The sequence below is a fragment of the Sebastes umbrosus genome, chromosome 14 (genome assembly GCF_015220745.1).
Source record: "Sebastes umbrosus isolate fSebUmb1 chromosome 14, fSebUmb1.pri, whole genome shotgun sequence".
NCBI lineage: Eukaryota > Metazoa > Chordata > Actinopteri > Perciformes > Sebastidae > Sebastes > Sebastes umbrosus.
In genome coordinates, this window is record NC_051282.1 from 13890177 (window position 1) to 13907005 (window position 16829).

General features: G+C 40.5%; 1 protein-coding gene across 6 annotated transcripts in view; it reads left to right on the forward strand.

Moving 5' to 3' along the window:
* Positions 1 to 16829, forward strand: part of LOC119501796 (thyroid hormone receptor alpha) — a 119628-nt gene that overhangs the window by 86956 nt on the left and 15843 nt on the right. For 4 of the 6 annotated variants that reach the window (XM_037792421.1, XM_037792416.1, XM_037792415.1 and 1 more), the window contains one exon: positions 14362 to 14423. In XM_037792421.1, coding sequence (XP_037648349.1) covers positions 14362 to 14423 — 62 coding nt within the window. Of the gene's footprint in view, positions 1 to 9335; positions 9729 to 14361; positions 14424 to 16829 lie in introns of those variants that run through there. The other 2 variants (XM_037792419.1, XM_037792420.1) reach the window with 1 other exon arrangement.

Genomic DNA, 16829 nt, shown 5'->3' on the forward strand with positions numbered 1-16829 from the left:
ACGCGTGTAATATTCACGCCTAGGCGCTGACACTCTATCCTCTGGTGGAAAGGCTGGTCTATTATATGCTGTGGCGTGATATCGGGTTGCATATTGAATAGTTCAATATTATGTAGGTTTATATGTTATCATGAAATGATATGCTTATTTACCATATATTTTAATGATGACACTTTCAAGAATCAAGAATTGATTGTGACCCGATATTGCAGCCTATTTTGAATAAGAATGGCAAAGTATGCTAAAGTGGTGTAGTCTCATCCCACTATTAAACCTTACAATTCATACAGTGACAGTTGCATGATCAGCACCATGGACAGCACTACACATCAAACAAGCAAGACTACGACAGCGTGCAGTACAGGGGACATTTTATTCTACCCTCTCACATATCTATTACTCGCTATGGGCAAACTGAAAAAGGCCCAATATTTTTAAAATAAATATTTATATATTTAAATCCTGTTCTGAATGTATTATTTTTTTTAATAATCTATTCAAAAGACGTTATTTAGTAATGAAAAATAACCGATAAGAGTATCAATAAAGAACCAAAACGATGAGGAGTATCGATAAAAGAAGAAGGTTTATTAAAACCTAACCCTAATTATTATAGCTGATGATATTGATGATGTATTGTATGCTCATACCCAGAAGATGGTGTAAAAGAATGCAGTTGGAAAGTGATGTGTGTGTGTGTAGGGCTGTTTTTGCAGATTTTTTGGGTCTTGTGTTTAATTAGTAAGCCAAGGCACATTTCATGTTGTTGCTCTGAATATCTTTCCCCAAGTTGGCCTCAATTCTGCATGAGTTGTGAGAACAGTTGTGTATTTGTTGTGCAAACCTTATGTTTGGGTGCTGAATTTCATTTATCCTTATGACCTTTCACCACACGGTTTCCTCCTGACTCAATATTCATACGGAAACATGCTGCATGGGTATTCTTGCTTTCAGCAAAAAATGGAGGTATTGATTTTGGTGACCCTGTGACCTTTGGTATAGCCATAACCATGGTTACCCTTGTGTAGGTAGTGTGTAATGTAGGCAGCACAATGTAAAAGTAGCAACTTCCTGGGGAGGTAATTAGGTTTTGGCAAAGGCCGCTTTGGTTTGACTGTGTGCCATTAGCATGTGTGTGTATCCTCATGTGAGCAGATGGGTTTGTATTATTTAACATGTATGTAGAGGCGTGAATGAAGACATATCTATTTTTTTCTGACGGCAGAGATGTTTGTATGCAGGCTGTTCTCGTACACTGTTTGTAGCTATACCTACGAAAAGTAAATAAAAAGTAAATCAATTCGTATGTAATCCACGTAACGTAATCGTTAATCTGGAAGTATAAAAGCGACAAACGCTGCGTAGGGAGGAGGTCTCGGTGGATGGGTGGGTCAAAAAACATTGTACTTTCGCCCTGGAGACCGGTGTCCGTGTCCCGTGTGAAACCAGAAGTCAACGTTGATTTTTCTGTCACTTAAATTTCCATACTTAAGTTACCCCTCTTCTATAGTTATTTTTACTAAAACGTTGACTTATTTGTCACATAACTTCTGTACTTCAGCACTTACAATTCCGTCGTTAATTTAATACAAATGTTGACGTATTTGTCTCGTATTTCTGTACTTAAGTTATGCCACTTCCATAGTTATTTTAACTCAAACGTTGACTTATTTGTCACGAAACTTCCGCTCTTAAGTAACGCCACTAACGTATTTATTTTAACCCAAACATTGACTTATTTGTCAAGTAAATTCCGTAGTTAAGTACACCACTTCCGTAGTTATTTCAATGCAAACGTTGACTTATTTGTCACGTAAATTCCGTAGTTATTTTAACCCGAACCACAACCTTTTCCTAAACCTAACCAAGTAGTTTTGTTGCCTAAACCTAACCAAGTTGTTTCCTGTGAAGACAGAAGTTTATTTTCAAAAGACTGTATTCATGTAACAAGCAGAAATCGACACAAAATGAGGAATAACTTTTCGTAATGTATCATACGAACCATCGTATGAGGATATGCTGCAGTATGTGAATCTTAATGAAGCTAGTGGGTGTGTGTGTGTGTGTATGTCTGTGGATTAGAGGAATGGAGGGAGCTGGATTAGGAGCAGTGAGGGCAGATGGAGCCACAGAAAGCAGAGGACAGCTCAGGACGCCTCACTATGTGACATCAACAGGGGATTGTCGCTTTGTTTCGTCGCTTTGTGCGCATGTGCGTGTGTGAGTCTCTGTCTGTGTGTTTCTCACAGTGTCATTGAGCATGCACGTGTTCTTGTGAGCGCTGCCTCATGCCCTGACCCCTCCCCTCCGTGATTTCTGAGTCATGGAGCATTCTGGATACACACACACACACACACACACACACGCACACACACACACACACACACACACACACACACACACACACACACATAAACAGAGATGTTGATGCAAAACTTCACACAGCCTGGAGTACAGGATGCTGAAATAGAATTTGGTGTGTGTGTGTGTGTGTGTGTGTGTGTGTGTGTGTGTGTGTGTGTGTCTATTTCTGTGTGTGTGTGTGCGTGTGCGTGTGCGTGTGTGTGTGTTAGAATTGACTGCAGTGTGGAGCCTCTGGTTATTTCAGGAGGCAGTTGGCTTCCCCCATTGCAATTGGATTAACATCCTAATAGAAGGACAGTGTGTGTGTGGGTATGTATTTGCCTGTTGAAGTGATTTTTGAGGCTTTATTTTATTTTGCAAATGAGAGTTAAGGCTTTTATTTTGTTGTGGTTAGAATGTCCCTGTATATTTGTAGAGTAGAATACTAATCAGCAGTTTTGGGGCACCAGTGCAACATCAGATTCAGGCTCATTTCAAAATAGCACATTCATTTAATTCATCTGAAGGATTATATTATTTTAGTACGGGTGGAGTTTAACAGCATTTCAGCGATCATGAATCCAACGTCAGATCCGAGTCCTTTTAAATCCCTAATCGAGTCCAGTTAAGATTAGCTTTCAACATTTGTAAGTAACAGCAGGTATTATGTAGGACTGTAACTAAGTTAACGCATTAACGGAACTTGCGATAGGCACTGGGCTCGGTTTTAAAGATAGAGTGGCATCATAAGAAGAAAACCTAAGGAATCCATCCGTACCAACCAAACCATTGGTACCAACCATGTCATACTAGCTTTGTGCGACGGAGGTTAAATAACGCTTAGAATTTAGGCTAAATTTTAGTGAGGAAAAACGGGAATGGGTATTTTCAAAAGGTTCCCTTGACCTCTATGTGAATGAAATGGGTTTTATTGGTACACACGAGTCTCCTCTTTACAGACATGTCCACTTTATGATAATCACATGCAGTTTGGGGCAAGTCATAGTCAAGTCAGCACACTGACACACTGACAGCTGTTGTTGCCTGTTGGGCTTGAGTTTGCTATGTTATGATTTGTTATGATTTTATTTTAATTGATTGAAAGCCCTGGTATTAAGTGATGATAATAACGTAATAACAGGTATAGCCTACTTATTACTTTTCCACATCTTACTCTTCATGAGCTACCGGCTCAAAATAGCCCCGCAATAAAACTGTCAAGTTGGCAACTTTAAATTATTGATATGATACGCATGAAATTTTAACGGGAACATTCTGACCACTGACATTGGCATGACATTACCAGCAAGATCATTTCACTAGAGAAGACTCGCCACTCTGCGAGAGTTGAGTTCCTGGTAAAAAAAAGTCCAATTCATTTCTCCCATAGACTGGAAGCAATGAAATAAAAGCGAGGACTTGGGTTGAATGCAGCATACAGCATGTTGTTTTGAGAGCTCTTGTCCTACAGATCACAAAGGAGCTGATTTCATCATTGTTAAAGAGCGAAAACCCATTATTCTCCCGGGTGCTTTTGCTGGAAATGAGCATCGATGGTGGCAGTTGCTCCGCGCTCTCGTGCTTTCAAACTGCTGTCGGCAGTCACACTCATAATCATGGTCAGCCACATGATGGTTATTATAGCCATGGAAACATTGCATTGCATTATTCTTTTCAACTTTTTTTTAATACATTGAACCTGAGTATAAAAGTCAGTTAAAGTGATGGTTCAGATTTTTTGTAGTGGGGTTGTATGAGGTACTTATCCATAGTCAGAGTATGACCTACAGTAGATGACGGTCGGCACGCTCCCAGTTTGGAGAAACAGAATGTGGATGGGGCAGCAGAAAAACGTATTTTAGCCACCTAAAAGAAAGGCCCACATTAAAAAAGAATGTATATCAGTTTAAGTGCATGCTAACCCTTTAAAACACCAAAGTCACACAATAACATAAACTAAGCAGCGGTAGACGAGCAACTCCCATGTACTGCAAGGTAAAATTACTGTTTTTGTCAATGAAGTCTGGTGGCTTTGAAGAGAGCAGATAAAGGCTTCAGTTCCCGTCAGAAAGGGCTGTCTGACGGCAAGGTAAAGTGGTGAAAATATTTCAAATATGGCGTACACTTAAACTGATATTGATTTCTTTAGGTGTCTAAAATACTTAAATAATTTTGCTGCCGGCCTCGTCCACAGCAGTACATTACTTTGCTCCTATGCTGGTACTCTTGTCTGCTTCTCCAAACTGGGGGCGTGCCGACCGCCATTTACTGTAGGTAATACATTGACTATGGATAAGCCTCATGGACCTCACACAACCCCACTTCAAAAATCTGAACTATTCAGTGTATCTATGAACAAAAAGCTTTAAAATGTTAAGGAATGCTCACTTCCTGTTTCTACCGCTGAGAAATATCCGCGTGTATGTTTTCTAAGAAAGTGATGACTATACCAGGAACAGCATGGCTGTGTAGTTAAAATGGACAAATAGGCTTTATCCACTCCTTTTCAAAAGGGCCATTCTTCCTCTCTTATTGAGACCTTGTCCTCAGGTAACCCCTCTGTAGTTGTACATTGAGTTTATTAGCTTAAGCAGCACAAGCAAAAATAACAACAGCCGTGTCTTAATTCACAAGCCTCTTGGCCATTTGACCTGCCAGTGGGGCAAGTAAGGAAGTAGTGAGGGAACTTTGTACCAAGGCGTGAATAAATCTATGTTAAATGTTTCTTAATGTTTACCGTGGCATAAGTCAGGAAAGAATGTGTTTGTGTCGGCATTTTTGCTAATTTTCAAAGCAGATTTGTTGTGGAAATCGGTAACCGCTTCAGAATACCTCAAGTGTTTGTTTTAATACAATAAGCTATTTAAAATAACTGTGGATAAATATGTCATTTTTTGGAATGGAAGCCTTCGGATAATGTTGTTTCTGTCTTCAATTGCTGTAGCACTTTTTAAAATGAAACCAGTGTATGGTAAATGGAGATGCCCTCACGAATTAAGTCTAATGTATCCTCAAACAGAGATGAGGAGCGGGCTACAGAGGTCTGCTAAGATCCCCCATATTGTTGTTCATTTTCAAACTTGTCGACTTCAGACCCAACCGACACTGACTCAAGTCACGTGAGGCAATTTATCAGATATTGCACAGCTGATCATGTGTCACACAGCTGCAGGCAGGATTTCTCCTCAATTGAATTAAATGCCAGGATGTAATTTCATTTCAGCGTGACAGTTCATCACATGGGACATGATGTACTTTTTACACCAAAACAACTTGAGAGAAAAAAATCAGTTATTTTGTTCCATCTTGTACTCTCTGTCCTCTGTTTGGACCCATGACGGCGAGCAAGGCCAAGCACGCCTGCAGCAGCGCCACCGTGAAGCTGCAACAGTTGCTGGCTTGATCTCCAGCGGCGGCGTGTCAGGCCGTGAGGGCAGACGTAAAGAGATCCGTCGCAGCGGTGCCAGCCTCGTAACCTCTCCCTTTACATAAGTAAGACCAAGCAGGTGGTGGGGGATTACAGGCGAGCATTCCTCAATTAACAGAGGCAGAAAGACAAAGTCAGCGTTTTTAAGTTCCTCAGTGTGCACAATATAGAAAACCTGTCATGGGATCTACACCCAGGAACTGTGGGTAAGATGACACAGCTTGTCTAAGGCAGCTCAGGAAGTTTGGCTCAGGCCAACAGAGACTCAGGAAGTTCTACAGCTGGGGCACAGAGAACGTCCTCCTCAGTGGCTGCATCACTACTTTCTAGGACAGTACCACTGCCTAAAACCACAAGCACCTTCTTCTGGCTGGTTCTCTTTCTGATTGGACCCTGTTGGTGAATGTACAGGAGAGATGTGACCGTCAGGATTTAAGTACATGGCATTACTATTACATTTGACTTCAGAGAAGTGACCCTAGTCACTTTACTTTGACAAGTAAAGTGACTAGGGCTGTCAAAGTTAACACGACTGACAGCTGTTGTTGCCTGTTGAGCTTCAGTTTGCCATGTTATGATTTGAGCATATTTTTTATGCTAAATGCAGTACCTGTGAGGGTTTCTGGACAATATTTGACATTGTTTGTGTTGTTAATTGATTGATCCAATAATAAATATATACATAGATTTGCATAAAACAAGCAGATTTGCCCACTCCCATGTTGATAAGAATATTAAATACTTGACAAATCTCCCTATAAAGTACATTTTGAACAGACAAAAAGTGTGTGATTAATTTGCGATTAATAGAGATTAAATATTTGATTAGATTGACAGGCTTAATTTTTGTAATATAGTGGTCCAAGGACAGAGCCCTGGGGAACTCCCATTGTAATGGGGGGAAAGAAGACTGAATATTGCCTATTTTGACACACTGCGACCTATTAGTGGAGACTATTTGTGCCAAAAAGTTCCCTTCATTCCCAGAGGATATTTAAAATGATTAATAAATTCCACACTGTGAGCATCAACAGGCAGATGACAGCCAGGAGTGCAAGCTGAGCATGCTGCTGAAACTCCCCATTGCACGCCCAAATGTGGGAATTGGTCCGGAAATATGGATTTTACTATAGTGCATGGCATCACTCTCCTGCGACCAACTGTTACCGTGTAACAGCAGCATCATGATTTTCACTCTTGATGGAAAAGAGCATCTCCTAAATCCCAGTTATCTAAATGTAAAAGCAGCAGCTTCCTTTAAAACAAACATTGTCAATGCTGTTTCCTCCTGTTCAGTCAGCGAGGCATCTGACAGATAGCTGACGCTGGGGAATTTACCTTGGGGTGTTGCTAAAACTGTTAGCGCTTTGATGAGGCCTGACAAAAGAGTGATATTGTCAGTGACAATGGAGGAGATGGTAGCGGAAGTGAGGGGAGGAGAGGAAATAAAGGAGCGGTATGAAAGGAGATGACGAAGGGAGAGAAGATAAATCCAAAATGAAATATTCACCATTTAAATAAAATGTGACACTTTCAGTTGGAGCTAAGCTAAATATAAATGTTTAATATATAAGTATCATGTCTTCAAAAATGTAGGTTAATGTACATTTGCACAACCGTAACTATAGATCACCAACAATAATCACCCTTTCTCGGTCTCTCTTTCTAACATCAATGTTGTTCCTTTCGCATATTAATTGCCTCTTCTTTGTCATTTTTTTTGATAGTTGTTAAGTTACTTTCAATAAAACTATCATCGATCGTGAAAACAGCAAAGTAGAGGCGACTGGATTTAAAGCTAGGGTTGGTAATGTTCTTCAAAAAACATTTTTTGTTATATTTGTTGAAATTCTCATTACATCCCGGCAGCAATCAATAAATCAAATGCTCTGACAAAAAAAGGAAGAAAAAAAAAACGGTATCTGTTGCTCTCGCAGTTCTGTAAAAAGCCTGTCCAATCATTTCATTCAGCCCGAATGAAAAGATTGGACGGGCTACCTACCTGTCTACCTGTGCACACTGCTAGCTTGACAGCTGTGAGTACTATGTTCGTTGTTTACGTTCATACATCAGACCAGCAATATGGCATCCAATCATATGCCATCTCGTGACCACGCCCCCTTTTGGGGGAAAACAATCCAGTGTCCCTCATAGACGGTAACGGAGTAAAGAGAAGAAGTTGTAACATGTTTCCAAACCTCTGCAGTAATACAGTCATACCTATAGATCAAACAGTTGGCTATTAACAGGTTTGTTTATGTACAGACAATACTTTTCCTAATGACAGCGATCAACCTTAATTTATGAAGGTATCTTGAACGCTCAGGTTCAGGCAAGATCGCAAAATGTGTATAAAACAAATGTTTGTATAAGAAGAGATGAATGCATACAAACTTGTCAAAATTACAATCCAAACATACGTCAAACTGCAGTGAAGTTTACGGGATCTTCAATTTTCTTTCCCACCAAAAGAGGGCGCGGCCTTGACTTTTTGTGAAGTACCCGTATGTGCCGGTCTATTGTATAATGATAATTTAGGTGGAGTGGCTTTGGAGGGAAGCCTAAAGGGATGGGCTGTCAGTGTTGAGACTTTCTAGCTAGATTTAGGGACTTTTGGAGCTATTGCTGCTAGCTGCTTTCATTGGAAAAGAGTTTGCAACACTTTGCTGCCCTGACAGAAAAGTCAGGTTCAGCAAAGTGGTGAGTATGACTCCACTCATGATAATGATGTTGTTGTATTGATAGGAATTGTGTTGTGGAAATGTAAATTTTTTAAATTACCATATGAGCAGTTATAGTACAAATAAGTCCAACCCCCTGTCCACCCTCAACCAGCCTTTCGTTGCCAGAATTGACAGTATTTGAGGATGCTGTGTAGCTTGTATGCCTGAGATGAACCCTGCTAGTGTTCACTGAACGACACTCATGTAACACTTCACGTTAGTTTTGAATTCAGCGTGTAACTGTGGCCTTCACAATAACTGCTTATGATTAGCAACACTTGGAGGGAACTGAGATCATAGTACAGTCTAATTCAATTGATGAGATATCAAGCATCTCTGTGTCCTCATAAGACTTCACTCAGCTGTACTGGGGGCGGGGGGCGGGGGGGAGACCGCATCAGCCTGCTGTTACGTAATCTAGTTAGCATTAAAGCTTAAGTGAGTTTGTATGCAACTTTCTTTTTTTTTTTTTCTCCTGGGGACGAAATTAAAAGAACAAGAATAGAATAGAACGGAGTAAGATTGTCAAAACAATATGCCATGTGACAGAGACGGAGAGATAGAAGAATAGAGAAAGACAAATTTAGGAGAAGAAGGATACAAATCAATACAGAAAAGTGAGGACAGGAAGTGATGGAGAGCGAGAGGGGTAGTACAAGGTTGCACAAAAAGGTGTATTGTGATGACAGCGAGCGTGTCACCGAGGGGAGGAACTACACATGAATGCCCAGACAGACAGACAGAGAGAGAGGGAGGGAGACGGGGTGAGCTGGATGAGAGCAACTAGAAGGGAGGGAGAGAAAGAGGGACGAAGGGGGGGGGAGAGGGAAATAAACAGAGTAGCCGTTCCTTCCCAGCAGCCAGTCTGAGGCAGAGAGCCACTGTTGCCTCAGAGACCTCAGCTGATAGCAACAGCTCAAGGCTCTGCTCGACTCTACTGTACTTCACTGGGATGGACTTGAGCGCCCGGGTCACCGGGAGGTTGGTTGAGCGCGGCGGTGGCCGGGGATTTAAGGACCTCCTCTTAGAGGTTTATAGATCAACGAAAAGCTGCTGTTAGCCACTCAGACTTCTGCTTTTGAAGAACTGGTGGAACACAAAACAGTCTGCACACGTGTGCCGACTCAACTACTGGGAGGCTGAAACAGTTGAAATTGAGCTGCTGGATTCTCTTCTTCTGATATTTCTTGCAAATTGAGCAGCATGCATATCTTACAGCCGTACTGCATCAACAGGTTGGTGTGAATGTATTTCTGTGCTGAAAGTGGGTGTGTGTGCTGCCGCTCCAGCATGTTTACAACAGATAAAGTAAGTAACGTGTCTGTGTGTGTTGAGTTAAGAAAAGGCTGGCCTCTGTGTCACTGTGTATTATTGTCCTTGCTGACAAATATTAGTTCATAACAGTAGCACACAAATTGGATTTCTAAACGACGTCACATAATCGAATAACATTTCTGGAATCCTTAAATATAGCATGATTCTTGTAGTACTTTTCATGAATTAATTTTGTTGCTATTTTTATTATTTTTTTGTCATTAGTACTGAAACTAACCTAAAAGTACACTATGTTCATTTGGTGAGGTTTCTGATAATGTGGTGCCTCACCATTAGAGTAGGAGGGTCTGTAGCCTGACAACCAGCTGGTGTAAATGTGCCTTGTATGGGAGGTGATACCAGTTGATAATGCATATTAGTGATTCTCTAAACCACAATAACTTAACAGTGAAGCTTTTGTCGAAGCCACCACACCACAGTATCATCCAGCTGACGATCTTTCAGCTGATGTGATGCCCCCAGGATGGAGCAATAGACTGGTGCTACCATGTGTTCCCAGGGTGGTGAGGTATTTAAGGCCTCTATTTGTCTGGTTTTAATGTAATTATAGTCGAGCTGTCAGTCGATTCAATTATTTAATCGCAATTAATCGCATGATTGTCCATAGTTAGTCGAGATTAATTACAAATTAATGGCACATTTTTTATCTTCAAAATGTACCTTAAAGGGAGATTTGCCAAGTATTTTATCAACATAGGAGTGGGCAAATATACTGCTTTATGTAAATGTATGTGCATGTTTATTATTGGAAATCATTTAACTACACAAAACAATGACAAATATTGTCCAGAAACCCTCACAGGTACTGCATTTAGCATTAAAAAAATGCTTTCATCATAACATGGTAAACTCAAGCCCGACAGGCAACAACAGCTGCCAGTGTGTCAGTGTGCTGACTTGACTATGACTTGCCCCAGACTGTATGTGATTATCATAAAGTGGGCATGTCTGTAAAGGGGAGACTCGTGGGTACCCATAGAACCCATTTTCATTCACATATCTCGAGGTCAGACATCAAGGGACCCCTTCGAAAATCGCCATGGCAGTTTTTCCTCGCCAAAATTCAGCGTGACTTTGGAGCGTTATCTAGCCTCCTTCCTTAGGTTTTTATAGATTCATATGATGCCAGTATCTACGTATCTACATATCTAAGTATCTACACTACCTTCCCACAGCAAAGCAGCAGACCGACAAAGTTAGCAACTAGCAGTTGAGCATAGTGGAGCATTTAGCAGCTAAAGAGTCAGATATTTTCTTGTAGAGTTGGTGGAGACCAAAATGGAGCAAAAAAGTAAGAGTAAATACTGGACTGGATGTGTCAGATGGACATAAACTACATTTCAATAGACTGCCAAAGAAATAAGTCCAAAACACAGAAATTAGTTAGATATTAGTACTCCCGGTTCCCTCGTCTTGAAGTCAGGTTTTTTGAATGGGTTTTTAGTTAGATGCCTGAAATAATGTCTGTGGTTAACACAAGTTTAAGAGATTTTAATCTTTCGTTCTATGACATAAAATACATCCATTAATAGTCCACTCCTTAATTTTATGTGTCTTAAGAAAGGCGGTTGCTAACAAGTGGCTAAATGAGACTCGTCCACCTTTACAGCCTTGTTGTGTTTATACTCGCACTCACGCGACCGTGGTGTAGTTCGTTTATGGCCTAACGTTAGCTTTTTACTTCTGGCGATTGCATTCATGCTTCAAAAATCATAAAAGTGTTGTTTATTTAAGATTATCTTGCTAAACAAAACAGGTAAATATCATAAACGTGTGTTCGCCACAGAGCTTATTTTCTGCAGTAATCTAAAACCCAATGGAAAAATCCCATTGGCTTTTTGTCAAAGGAACCAGGGCGATGCTAACTTCCTGGTTGGCCTACAAAAATCCGTCATCCCTGGAGCACTCTATGTCATGCCAATGTTTCTGATTCTTCTTCGGGTGTAAATAAGCAACTGTTTGCTAGCACGTTCACCATAAAAAAAAAGTGCTAAATTGATAATATGTCAGATGTTGTGTTTTCAGCCGGTTCTGCTGCCCCCTAGTGGTACAAATGAATTAATGCCGTTTTAAATTGCACGGAGCACATTGTCTCGCAGTTTTTAAAGATGTGTTCCCACTGTAGATCCTAGTATTATAGTGTTTTTCGTGCACACAATATGTCTGTTTTGACTCATGGTGCACAGCCAAAGAATTATTTCAATTGGTGTGCCTGCTTAAATGGACACTAGACTTCCAGTGTTTACACCCCTCACCACCATCCAATGAATTTGATTAATTACCTCATGTTGTGGAAACACTGTTAACACTGTCACAAGCATCATAAAATTAAATTGATTGAATTAATAGCGGCAGAAATGATAATGTGGGGTTTCTGTTACAGCAGCTCACCTCACAGCAGTAATCAGAGACCAGAGCAGACAGTTTCCCACCATGTTACTGCCTGGCCATGTGCACAGCAATAGAATTAATAAGTTTGCTCGACCGTGAAGAGCACCAAGAACAGAAACAGAGACGTCAGAGGTTCTTTTTTTTAGTTTTGGATGTGAAGAGGAAAGTGGATTTGACAGCCAGAGAGGAATAGAGGGAGGGAGGAGAGCGAGAACAGAGAGAATACTGCTGATGGAAGTTTAGGGAGGAGAGGAGAGGGGAAAACAGAAATGTTTGGGAGGAAATAAGGAAAGTTGAAGGAGCGTATAGTAAGAAATGGGGAGTAGCCAAAGTGGGAGGGACAGAGAAAGAGATTTTATGGAGGAGAGAAGGGAAATGGGAAAGGATGGGGGTGTGGAGCAAACAGCCAGACATGGGGATAGACAGATAAAAGGGAGGGAGAGAGGACGGTAATCCAAATCTGCTGCCAGGAGCAAATGCAGACTCCATCCTGTGAGAGTGAGAAAAGAGGAAGGATAGGGAATTATAGAAAGAGATAGGACGTGGGGAAGAGATGAGTGAAGGAATTATCTATATCCTGGTGTGTGTGTGTCTCCATATGTGCGGAGTATGTGCGAACATGTCCTGGTATGGGTATGATTCATTCAGTCATTTGTTTCTGAGTATTCCAAACAGACAGTGAGAGCACAAGATGTGCTAGGTTTTAAATAACCTCTGTATATTAATCATTTTAAAATTGGATATGTGATTGAAAGTGAAAAAAAATATATAGTTTTTCGGGCACAAGTAAAAAGCAAAAGTGAAGACGGCAGCAGAGAAAGAAGAGATCATATGGAAAGAGAATAACGACTCAGACATCTTGCTGGTCCAGCTGTTTAGGGGCGACTAATGTTCAGCCAAGCGGACTTTAGCTAAGCATGCCACCAGCTAGTTCACAAAACATCTGACACAAGACCATTACATCTTTTTTGTTGTTTGTTAGTGTAGAAAAGGCTGCTGTTGAACTATGGACCAAGATTGTCTATAAGCGGTTAGTCACATCCAGCGGGCAACTACTTAACTTAAAGCAGCGGTAGGCAGGTTCGAGCAAATATGATTAAAAAAAAGTTATTTTTATAAAACGGTCGCTATATCCTGTCAGTAGTGCATGAGACAGGTAATTTGCAAGATTTCACAGACCGGAGGAAAACAACCAATCAGAGCCGAGCTGGAGCCTTGCCGTCTCTGAGCAGCTGTCAATCACTCGCAAAATCCGATCAAACGGTCAAACAAGGCAGCGCTGATCAAATATGAATCAATATTATGTCTCCTCAAATGTTTTCAGAAACATCTTGTAGTGTACTGTTTAGCTGTAAAATGAGAGAGTTTGTGACTCAGCAGTTGTTGTTGTTGAGACTAGTTGAGGAAATGCCAAGCACCGCCCACCAGCAGGAGCAAACTTTCTCATTTTACAGCTAAACAGAACACTACAAGATGTTTCTGAAAACATTTAAGGGCGAGAAATAAGCATTACAGTTACAGAATATTGATTCATATTTGATCAGCGCTGCCTAGTTTGACCGCTTGATCGGAGTTCGCGAGAGATTGACAGCTGGCTCCGTTGAATGAACAATGAAATGACCTATGATTGGTCAAAGTCTCCCGTCACGGGCTAGATTTTTAAAGCCTGAAAACAGAGCCATGAGGAGGTGCAGAAGTCTAGTTTTCTCTCAGAACACTTGAATTACAATATGCTGAAAGGTTACTATGGATTTTTGCAAAATGATGCCAAAAACATTCTGCCTACTGCCGCTTTAAATCAGCCACTTTTCAGTAGTATATTGCATTGGTTGCAGAATGAGACAAGAATCGGTTAGCTTAAAGCTGCACTAATCAGCATTTTTGTACAAAGAATGGTTGTAATATTCTAGTGACGAATACACAGAGAATTATCACCCAACTCTGCAGCTCTACGTAGCTCTGTGTAGTGTTTAGTGCAAATAAACACCTTTGGCTATGATAACTTTCAGTGTTTAATATCTATTTTTTGGGTGGGGTTCGGTGGTGGATTAGCAGATACAATGTTTTCCCGTTGTAACATTGCTCTCTCTTTTCTTTCTCCCTCACCCCCCATCTTCTTCCACTACCCCCCCTCCCTCCCAGGTGGCCAGATGTGCCAAAGAGAAAGAGTAAGAACAGCCAGTGTTCGGTGAAGAGCGTGTCTGGTAAGGATTTATCATCTCCGCCTTCTCCTCTTTGTGTTTTTGTCACCTCCAAACAAGCAAGTGAACACAATTCAAGGTCTCTTTTAAGACGCTCGGTCTTTTGATGTGCTGGAAGATTTGGCCAGTGTTCGGTGTAGCCCATCACTACGCAGAGGGCTCCCCTGGGCTCTCAATGGGGTCCTAGGTGTCATTACTATGATAATCTCCTCCCCATCATTTTATATTTATATTATTTTCCTTCAGAGGCTTTGTTGAGCACAAATTAGCTCACCTAGGTGACCAAAACATGAGCTTAAGAGATTTGTTGGAGTAGAGCTGTAGACAGGCCTCTTAAGGTACAGGACCAAGTACAGAACTGGGACCAAAATGAATGTGATTTACAGTTTTAAACATCATTTAGCACTCATATTTACCCATACAAGACCAATACTTGTAACAAATCCTGCATGCTTAATCAAAGATGTAAAATTCCTCTCGTTAAAGGACCTATCAGTATTTTTTTAACACTATAAAATACAGATGTTTTTACGTACTAAACATTATTATGTGACCTCTAGCTGATGAATCAGCATTTTTTGAGTGTCTCACCCATAGAAACAGAATAGGGAATGGTAATCCCGGAGCATTCTGGGACGCGCCGACATTTTTCGCAGGGTAGCGTACAGTAGACTCATTATCTGTCACCGGTCTATTCATCTGTCATCTGTCAATCGTTCATCATCAGAAATGTATAAAGTACTTGCCAAAGACAAATGCCCATCACACATGTGAGCATACATGTGACATGACACCAAGATTTATCCTATGTACATCTGCCCCATTGTTCATTCTTTAAAAGTTTAAAGTATTTTAATTCTTGTATTTATTTTTTTAGACGTATTCTTATTATACCGTTTTTTTAAGTACATTTTATTTCTTTGAAATAAATACAATACACCTTTATGAGTATTTCCTTGAATTAATTAATTGTTTTTTTTAATGTGGCATGGAAAATTCATGTTACATGAAAAATATATATAAAATTATATAAAAAAAACTTTAAAAGTATAATTATTTGATTTTAAATTTAATTATGACACAATCTATGCAAATTTTAAAAAGGAAATAAATATGACAAAGTATTGTATTTCAAATTTCTGTTTCAATAAAGCATTTTATGTCTTCCATATAATAGTGATAAGTGCAGACAAAAAGACAGATTGCTAAGATTGCAACAGCAGTCATTTGCACCCATTCGTCTGAAGAAATATACTAACAAGTCACTCTTAGTATTTAAAATAAATAAATAAATTAAATATCTGTAATTATTACATTTGCATTTATGAGTAAAAGTGAAAGATTTTTCTTGTATCTTTCACTGAGGTCCAAAATTCCAATTTTAACACCTTGATAAATACAGTTGCAGCTTTTTAAGTAAAAATGAGGGCAGACAGGAGTTCTTTTAGATGTCTAACTCTGCACTATGGGTCTACTTTCACTGTGGTTTCAGTATAGTACGAGAAGAGACACTCGATAAATTCCCTTCTCTGGAGTGCTCTTAGCACTTTGGCTTTCCAGAAGCCTCTCATGCGTGTGTTTGTGACACTGTAAATGACTGTGATTAGGTGGCTGGGTCATTCGTCTGTCAAAGTGGGTGTAGAGGTGAAGGGGTCTTGTCTAGAAGGGGAGTCCGCAAACTGCAAAATTTGATCTGAGATCTGCAAAACTTGCAAAAACTATCGCAAGACTCGATGCCCGACGACCTATCCAAACCTTAACTATTCAAGGTCAGTGCCTAACCTTAACAATCTTTCAAAAAGTTTCCCCAGTTTGCGGGCTCCCTTCTAGCTGCTACCAGGTGAAGGGGGTGCTTAGGCATTTCAATGAATGGCTTCTAAGTCTGTGCTCTTCAAAAAACTCTAAGGAAGGCAGTTCATTTGAGAAGAAAGTCCCATCTGAGCATGCCCAGATGACTGTCAGTCCTTGTGCAACAAGATGACAGCCTAGAGAGTAGAGTTCCATACATATTGTGAGTTAAAAGGATCAAGGGGCGAAGCAGGCAAAGATTTCACCTCTCAAGAGAAAAAAAGAAAAGTCAAGATGAAAAGCATATTTTATGAATTCTGGGAATGTGACTGTAAACCTCATAAGCTGGCTTGATATCATGTCTGTGTGTGTGGAAAAGCCTGCCAGTCTCAGATATGTTCTATCCTGGATTCTGGATCACAGTCTCTTGGGGCCCTATGCAGAGGAGCTTCGTTGAGGCCCCTGTGATAACACTCAGCCCCCTCCTCCCTCTCCTCCTCCACTCTTCCTTCCCCTCATCTCCTCCTCCTTGCTCTTCTTCTCTTCCTTTCCGTTGCCCCTCCCTCATCGCTCAAACCCTTCCCCCCCTTACCTCATCATCATCATCCTCACTGTCCGTCC